Source organism: Lynx canadensis, chromosome A1, assembly GCF_007474595.2.
Source record: "Lynx canadensis isolate LIC74 chromosome A1, mLynCan4.pri.v2, whole genome shotgun sequence".
Lineage (NCBI taxonomy): Eukaryota > Metazoa > Chordata > Mammalia > Carnivora > Felidae > Lynx > Lynx canadensis.
The window spans coordinates 25,731,068-25,739,126 of NC_044303.2; the positions used below are offsets into that span (position 1 = coordinate 25,731,068).

General features: G+C 38.8%; 1 protein-coding gene across 1 annotated transcript in view; it reads left to right on the forward strand.

Annotated features, from left to right (window-relative positions):
* The window catches only part of NUFIP1 (nuclear FMR1 interacting protein 1), a 39,860-nt gene extending 38,398 nt beyond the window's left edge, over positions 1-1,462 (forward strand). Inside the window, exon 10 of the mRNA XM_030311153.2 lies at positions 1,181-1,462. Within this exon, the coding sequence (XP_030167013.1) occupies positions 1,181-1,297 (117 nt within the window). The 3' untranslated portion in view covers positions 1,298-1,462. The remainder of the gene's footprint in view (positions 1-1,180) is intronic.
* The last annotated feature ends 6,597 nt before the right edge of the window (positions 1,463-8,059 follow it).

The window sequence follows — 8,059 nt, forward strand, 5'->3', positions numbered from 1 at the left end:
TATCTTAACTTTGAAGCTTCATTTCACATATAGCTGACGTCTGATAAATGTGTAGAATAGTTACACTTTTTCAAAACTGCTTAAAATAAAAGAATCTAGATTTAACTGATTGGCAAGGAAATATGTATTGAGGTGTGCTGACATTGTTAAAGTTTTCATTGAAAGCACAGATAAATGCAGTGGCAGACTAAAGGGAGAAAGAGGTTTTTATGCGTTTATTTTGTGCGTTATTGACTTTATTCTCAGCGTGATATGCTGAAAAATCTTATGTCTTCAACAAATTTTAAAAGAGGAAGCATCACATCTTTTGATTCTAAGTAATGGACATGAAGCTGTTCAGTGACCCAGGACTTTCATGCTAAGAGTGATAGAAAATATTCCAAATTTTTTACTAGAGTTGTAGAACTGTTGACATTGTGTGAAAGTCTGTTTTTGCCCCGTCAGGTAAGTGCTTATGCTGTAGCTAAAGTGTTCTGTGCCTGCACTCTTTGAGGTGTTACATGTAGACACTGTTGCTTCTTCTTAAAGTTGATCTGAAATGTAAATTTCAGTGTTGATATAAATTGCATTTTTAAAATACTTACCTTATAAGTAGTAAATTAAATCCTTTCTCCACTGAACATTTGTTCCTCTGTGATGTTTCTAGACTACACTAATGACATCAGAAAAGAAATTGAGTGATCTTACTCTTTTCTACAAATCACATATGATTCCTTGGTTATGTGTTTCTTCTAAAAATCAGGGATTTTTAGATTTCTTTTGATTACAATAAGCACAAAAATGAAAAGTTGTAACATTCCAGGAATGTTGGGATTTTTTACTGCTGGTTTCATTATTACTGTATTTATATATCTGCTTATCAGTTTCTATACTGTTTGTAAGTTTGGTTTTAGGAAGGTCCTCTTTGACAGGATTTGTAGATTAAAGAATTGCAGACTTTTAAACCTATATTTCCTGTCCTTTGTTAGATACTCCTAGAGAGGACCCCAAATGTGAACATTTGTGCTGTTTAAAAAGCTAGATAGTCTTGGTATAAGTTAAAAGGAGATGTTCCTACATTATTTTTTTAACAAATAATTTAAATATAATAATATTTTAGATTGTATTTCTTGGATATGTTTTATTTACCAGCTAATCATTTTATTGTTTTTGTTTTGTTTTGTTTTGTTTTTTGTTTTAGCTTTTAGCTCCAGACATTCGACATGAAAGAAATGTTATTTTGCAGTGTGTTCGGTACATCATCAAAAATGACTTTTTTGGACTTAATACTAATTCTGCAAAAACTAAAGATGTATAGGTACCTGATGTTTCAGCGCTCATGTAACTCCTAAAGTTAGTAGAGGAAAACATTTTTAAAAGAAAACTGGATTAATAATTAAATTGTCAGCCTCATGGGATATTATGTTGGATTTTTAATTCTTTCCTTTGAATCTATGCAAATAAATACATAACTGATTTTTAAGAGTGTGTCTGTATTGTTGGGGTTGTGCATAATAATTGCTGGCAGAATTCTACTTTTTATTTTTATTTATTTGTATGTATTGCTGTCATATAAGGTAGTTTGCTCTTGGACCAGTTAAGAATGGAAGATACTGGCGTAGTAGTAGAGAAAAAAGCTTTAAAAATGTTGAATTCATCTGAGCCAAGCTGTAGGTTAGGGAGAGAAATACAGTCATTTGCAGGAGAGCAAGAATCATTCTTTAACTATAGCAAGGGGGATTATTTTAAAAATAAACCCTATCAATTAATTCAACTCGAAGGTCTTGAAATTTAAAATTTCCCTCTTTATTTCAAAGGACATTTTGAAATTCACCTACTGGCACTGCTTAAGTAACTCAAATATTGAATGTTTGGTATATTAATACAGATATGTCCTCCATGTGTGTTTGGAGTCACTGAAAGTACTTCTTTTTGGTATAGTTCAGAATTGTACCTTTTTAATTTTTCTGTTGAAAACTATGTAAAGCATGGTACTGGATGAGGTCCAACTAATTTATGGCCAAAACAGTAGTTTGTGAAATAACGGAAAGCCTCAGTTTTAAGATTTAATTAAAATTCATCCTATGAACATATTAATTGAACCCTTTTAAAATGTCTTAAATAAATAGATCTTTTTGAGTCCTGTCCTACCAGAGATTTTGATTTTATGTTGTAGTCACCTGTGTTAGCTAGAGCAGGAACTTTCCCTTTTTGACTGGGTTTTTAAAAATCAGTCTGTTGTAGTTGAAAAACTGATTTTATCTGACATGGTGATTATGGAAGTCTATGAATCTTGCCTGCAAGAAAAAGGCAAGAAAGCTGATGGGAGCCTTGAAGGAAGACCTCATCTTATCCAGCATCCTGGAACACCTGGCATGTAACATTATTTGATTACAGAGCTGAGATTGAAATTCATATTAGGTCTGTGTTTCCCAACTTTGTAACCACCATATAGACCGTTTTAGTCTCTTTTATTCTCCTCTTCCAGTGAATCCAACGCTTTCGAAAATCATCTATCCAGTACACTACTTAATTCAGGTTATACAGTACTGTTGAGTGCTTGCTTATGTGCCACCACTATACATGGATTAAAGGTATCCACATGAACGAGGCCTTGCCTGACTTTAAGGAACTCAGTTTAATTTTTGTATTATTCATAGTTGTGACTCTTAACCCGTCATCTCATCGTGATGAAGTAACCAGGGTTACAAATGGGGTTGATGTTGTAAAACATGACTTAGTCTGCAGTTTTATCACAGGTTGGCATGCACATTCCATAGGCTGTAAGTACATAAATGATTCCAGACTCCGGGGCTACTTTCACAGACCCCTGGGTCTCCAGGGATGTGCACAACCGCTGCCTTAAAGTGTATTGTGCAACGTTTGATTTTCAATTTCTCTTGTTTTCTAATAAATGTATTTAAGACTGAAAATGCTCTTCTGAGTACTACCTTGACTGTGTCTGGCAGTCTTGAGCTCTGGTGACTGCTGTTTATTTCTAGTGGATAATTTCAGATTCAGTTCCCTTTATACTTAACCCAGGAATTATTCAAGTGCATTTAAAATTTCCAGGCACCTAGAAGACAGCCCATACTGCTTCTCCTTTATGGAATACATGGTCAATATTTATAAATGTTCTATGAGTTTTTTTGAGGGGAGGGGTGCCTGTTCTTGGATAGAAGGATTTTTGGATTTAGCTTGTTAATTGCTCATACAGTCTACATTTCTCTCTCTCTTTTAAACAAATTTTTTTTAATGTTCATTTATTTTTGAGTGACAGAGAGAGACAGACGCAGAATCCGAAGCAGACTCCAGGCTCTGAGCTGTCAGCACAGAGCCAGACGTGGGGCTCAAACTCCTGGACTGTGAGATCATGATCTGAGCTGAAGTCAGATGTTTAACTGACTGCGCCACTCAGGCACCTCTACATTCCTCTCCTATTCATATAGTATATTGATTTCTGAGACGTGAAATCATTCTATGATGACTCTTGCTGAGTTGTGCCTTTTATAACTATGCAGTGCTCTTTTTTTTTGTCCTCAGTCCTGCACTGGCTTCTATTTTCCCTAATTACTCTAGTCAAAACAGCTTTTTGGGAGTTCAGTCTAATAGTCTCTGGGGAATTTAATCCATTTAATGGAAATTGTTGAAATGTTTGGACTGTCCCTGCCATTTTATTTCAGCTTTTCAGTGGCACGATTGAGTGTTGTTTTTTTCTCTTCGTTTTTCTTTCTAGTGCTTTGGAAATAATTAACCATATTGCTGTTCCTTTAGTGGTTACCCTTTTCTCTGTGTTTGCAGTTACAGTGGCCATGTCCTCCACCCCTCTCCCTTAGCATTCTTGCACTTGCCCACCTGGACCTTTTCTCCTGGTGTGATCACGTATTTGTTTCAGATTAATCTCTATTATCTTGGTGTGTGTGTTTGTGTGTGTTTAACAGTATGCGTCATTATTTAGACAACTAAGTTTTATTGTGTCCTTTTCACTGCTTTTTCTTGCATCCCGGGGTGAGGTTTTTGGTGTACTGAAGCATATCTTCAGGTCATTAAACGTTGAATCCTCCATTTGAATTTTTTTAAAATTGAGTTTAGGGTGTTAGGTTCAACATCATTTCCCTTGAGAATTGTAAAGCCTTAACATGATTGTTTGCTAGCATCTAGTATTGCTGATTTAAAACCCAGACACCAATCTGATTCTCTCACCTTCTCTTTTTATTTATTGGTAGAAACCTGCTTTTCTGTCACTGAAAAACTTTTAGGATTTTCTTTTCACGGTTTGAGTCCTAAAATTTCACCCTTATGTGTCTGGGTATGCGGAACATTTCCCATACCCCATGGTCCTTTCACTTTGCAGAATTGGACCATTCTTGCACTGAGGGAAGCTTCTAGAAAGACATCTTTAATGATTTTCTTTCCATTTTATCTGTTTTATTTTTCTGCACCTCTTACTGGGTAACTGTGGGACCTCCTGCCTTCATCTTCTGTCACTGGACATTTATATTTTGTCTTGGTTTTTTTGCTCCATTCTGGAAGACTTCTTCAGATGTTATTTTCCAGATCACTGATTCTCTCTTCAGGTGTGTCCATGACATTAGTATTTTAGCTTTTCTATTTCATCTTAAGTTTAGTAATTTGTTTTTATTTTATTTTTTTTTTAATTTTTTTTCAACGTTTTTATTTATTTTTGGGACAGAGAGAGACAGAGCATGAACGGGGGAGGGGCAGAGAGAGAGGGAGACACAGAATCGGAAACAGGCTCCAGGCTCCGAGCCATCAGCCCAGAGCCTGACGCGGGGCTCGAACTCACGGACCGCGAGATCGTGACCTGGCTGAAGTCGGACGCTTAACCGACTGCGCCACCCAGGCGCCCCTAGTAATTTGTTTTTAAATATTCAAGATTTCTTGTTCTAATTGCTGTTTTCATAGCTGGAGTACCCTTCTGTTTCTGAGGATAGCAATTGGAATTTTCACTTTATTTTCTATTCCTCTAATTACTTTTGTTCCTACTGCCAACTTTTAATTTGTTCAGTTTATTAATTATCTTTACCACTATTTGTTGTCTTTAAAGGATCACTCTTACATATGAAAGATTTACTTGATGAATGTATTGGTAGTTGGGTGTGGACTTTCCCCACATTGGTATAAGCCTTCTTGTCTCCAAAAGACTTTTGACCTAGAAAGGGGGGCTTGTTCATGCAGACTTTTTAGAATACATGGATGGGGAATGGGCAGGAGATCTAGGTTCTTGTCCCATCATCACCCCCGTCTCTTTGCCAAAATATACCAGGCTTTCTTCTGAGGATATAGCTCTTCTATGTGGGGCAGAGCTCTCACACTGTACCCACCACTTGGTTTTGGAGGTGGGCAAGGTTAGGACTTGACAGTTGCAGCTAGCTGGAGGCCTCCACCTTCTGTCCTTTGTTGACTCAGCTTAGAGTATCCTTGGAATTGCTTTTACCTTTTCTGTTGGTGTCTCCAAGGCTGATTTGGGCTGAGGCTCTCCACTCTTGTTTTTTGTCAGTCTGATCAGCTTTATAGTGGTTCTCAAACTTCGGTGGGCATCCAGATTGCAGGTCCCCACCTCTGAAGATTATAATTAAGGAGGTTGGGATGTGGCCTGTGAATTTGCATTTCTCTCTCCCCCCTTTATTTATTTTTTAAATTTACATCCAGTTAGCATATAGTGCAACAATGATTTCAGGGGTAGATTCCTTAATGCCCCTTACCCATTTAGTCCATCCCCCCTCCCGCAACCCCTCCAGTAACCCTCTGTTTGTTCTCCATATTTAGAGTCTCTTATGTTTTGTCCCCCTCCCTGTTTTTCTATTATTTTTGCTTCCCTTCCCTTGTGTGCATCTGTTCTGTGTCTTAAAGTCCTCATATGAGTGAAGTCATATATTTGTCTTTCTCTGACTGATTTCACTTAGCATAATACCCTCTGGTTCCATTCACATAGTTGCAAATGGCAAGATTTCATTCTTTTTGATTGCTGAGTAATACTCCATCGTATATATATATATATACACCACATTTTCTTTATCCATTCATCCATTGATGGACATTTGGGCTCTTTCCATACCTTGGCTATTGCTGATAGTGCTGCTATAAACAGTGGGGTGCATGTGCCCCTTCGAAACAGCACACCTGTATCCCTTGGATAAATGCATAGTAGTGTAACTGCTGGGTCGTAGGGTAGTTCTATTTTTAATTTTTTGAGGAACCTCCATACTGTTTTCCAGAGTGATGGTCAGTTTTTGTTGAATCTAATGGGAGTCCTCTGTGCTTCTTGGATTTTGATGTCTGTGTCTCTCCCCAGGTTAGGAAAGTTTTCCGCTATGATTTGCTCACATAACCCTTCTACCCCTTTTTCTCTCTCTTCATCTTCTGGAACTCCTATGATTCTGATGTTGTTCCTTTTTAATGAGTTGCTGATTTCTCTAATTCTTAAATCGTGCTCTTTTGCCTTAATCTCCCTCTTTTTTCCTGCCTCATTATTCTCCATAAGTTTGTCTTCTGTATTGCTCATTTGCTGCTCTGCCTTATCCATCCTTGCCGTGGCATCCATTTGAGATTGGAGCTCAGTTACAGCATTTTTTATTTCATCCTGACTAGCTTTTACTTCTTTTACCTCTGCAGAAAGGGATTCTAATGTATTTTCAACCCCAGCTAGTATTCTTAATATCGTGATTGTAAATTCTGGTTCAGACATCTTGCTGGCTTGCTTAAGTCCCTGGCTGTTGTTTCTTCCTGCTCTTTCTTTGGGGGGAATTCCTTCATTTCATCATTTTGAAGGAAGAAAAGGAATAAGGTAAAAAAAAACAAACAAACCTAAAATTAAAAAATGTTTAAAAATCAAATAAATGATGCTATATCCTAGGTGTATTTTGGTCTGGTTGTTGAAAGGAGCTCGATAGATTAGAGAAAAAAGGGAAAGATAAGAAAAGAAAAAAAAAGTTTGAAAATTTGAAAAAATGAATACAATGAAATAGAACAAAATGAAAAGATGGAAGTAAAATAGAGTTTGGAAAATTTACAAAAAAGTAAAAAATATAGTAAAAAATTAAAAAATATTTTTAATAATTGAAAATAAAAATACATTTTTTCTTTCTGTATTCAAGAAAAAGAAAAGAAAAAGAAAAAAAATTGAATAGATGGACCAGCAAACAGACTGAAGTGTAATTGAAATTACATCGTTTTCCCCTAGAGGTCAAACTATGAAGCACGTTATAGTCTGTAAACTAAGCAGGCAGAGAGACTTGCGGTGTTCCTGAAGAGCGAGGGTGGCCCAGTTGGGCGGGGCTTAGTGTAATGGCTCCATTCTCCACTAGGTGGCGCTGCTTAGCTTATTGAGGTGGATTGTTGCGGCGCTTGTCGGTCCCTATGCGCGCGCGAGGAGGGAAAATGGCGTGACCCAACTACCCAGTCTCCAGTATGGGAACTCTGTTCTCTGGGCTCAGCCATCCGCACCCGTCCTTTGTCTCCGGCTTCCATCCACTCCCGCCTTTACACTGTCTGTGGCCCAGCCGTCAGGCTGCCAGGCGGCACCTCCCTCCTGAGCTTTATCTCCCATGCGGCTGTTTCCCGACCCCTCACTTCCGAGGGACTGTGGCTTTGACCTGCTCAGACCTTCTGGGGGAGGGTCTCACCAAGCAACCGGCTGGGTGCCGGCCGTACCCAGGAACATTCGAAGGACGTGTGGCACGGCCTCTACCAGATGTCCTCCCAGCAGGTGAACCGCCTCTGCCCGTGGCCTGAGAACCCTTGAACTTCACTCTGCTGCTGGGGATTCGCTCTTCCCACCAGAGCTCCACCAGGTAAAGAGCTGCAGAGTTTCAGCCTCCGCGCTCCCCCTGTTTATAGGGTCTTAGTGGAGTTTAAACCCTCTCCTTTCTCCGTTTTTTGTTCAGTCCCTGCGGCTGTTTCCACTTTTCCACTTTCTCTCCAGCTGCCTTTGTGTGTGTGTGGGGGGGGGGGGGTTGCTTTTCCCGTACTCTCCCCCCCCCCCCCACCCGTCTCCGTCCTCTCTCCACAAGCAAAAACAGTTCCCTGACCTCCGTGGCTTCACTCTCCCCCAGTTCAC